The following is a 356-nucleotide window of genomic DNA, read 5'->3' as shown; positions in this document are numbered from 1 at the left end:
TTTTTATTATTTCATTTATCATTAAATCCATCCTAATTACCTTTTTCATCTTATCCTCGCAGTTCCCTAAGCAACCCAACGTGGCTTCTGAGAGAATTAACATCACCTTCCGCAAGATGTACATGATTGAAGGGTTGACTGTGTGAAGGCTTGGGGGCATGAATGCACCTCATCTTCGGTGCTACAAATGTGAAGAAGGGAAGGAAGAAGCTGTAGTGGTGTTAGGCAGCGTCCAGTGCTTCTTTCGGAATTTGAAGTTAATGTCAAAATAGATTTCAGAGCCATGGGATTTCGTCCTAAGCCATAGAGTGGAAAAAATGTTCTTTGCGGAAACATTTGAAATCTGAACTAGTCAA

At 40.4% G+C, this 356-nt stretch overlaps 1 protein-coding gene across 1 annotated transcript in view; it reads left to right on the top strand.

The window, feature by feature from the left end:
* Window positions 1-356, top strand: part of LOC119594226 — a gene marked incomplete at its 5' end in the record, with an annotated part of 14,551 nt that overhangs the window by 13,763 nt on the left and 432 nt on the right. Inside the window, 1 exon segment of the mRNA XM_037943296.1 lies at window positions 63-356. Within this exon segment, the coding sequence (XP_037799224.1) occupies window positions 63-146 (84 nt within the window).

The sequence above is a fragment of the Penaeus monodon genome, chromosome 33, assembly GCF_015228065.2.
Source record: "Penaeus monodon isolate SGIC_2016 chromosome 33, NSTDA_Pmon_1, whole genome shotgun sequence".
Classification (NCBI taxonomy): domain Eukaryota; kingdom Metazoa; phylum Arthropoda; class Malacostraca; order Decapoda; family Penaeidae; genus Penaeus; species Penaeus monodon.
Note: the sequence above shows the minus strand (reverse complement) of the source record. Positions and strands in the feature narration are given on the sequence as shown.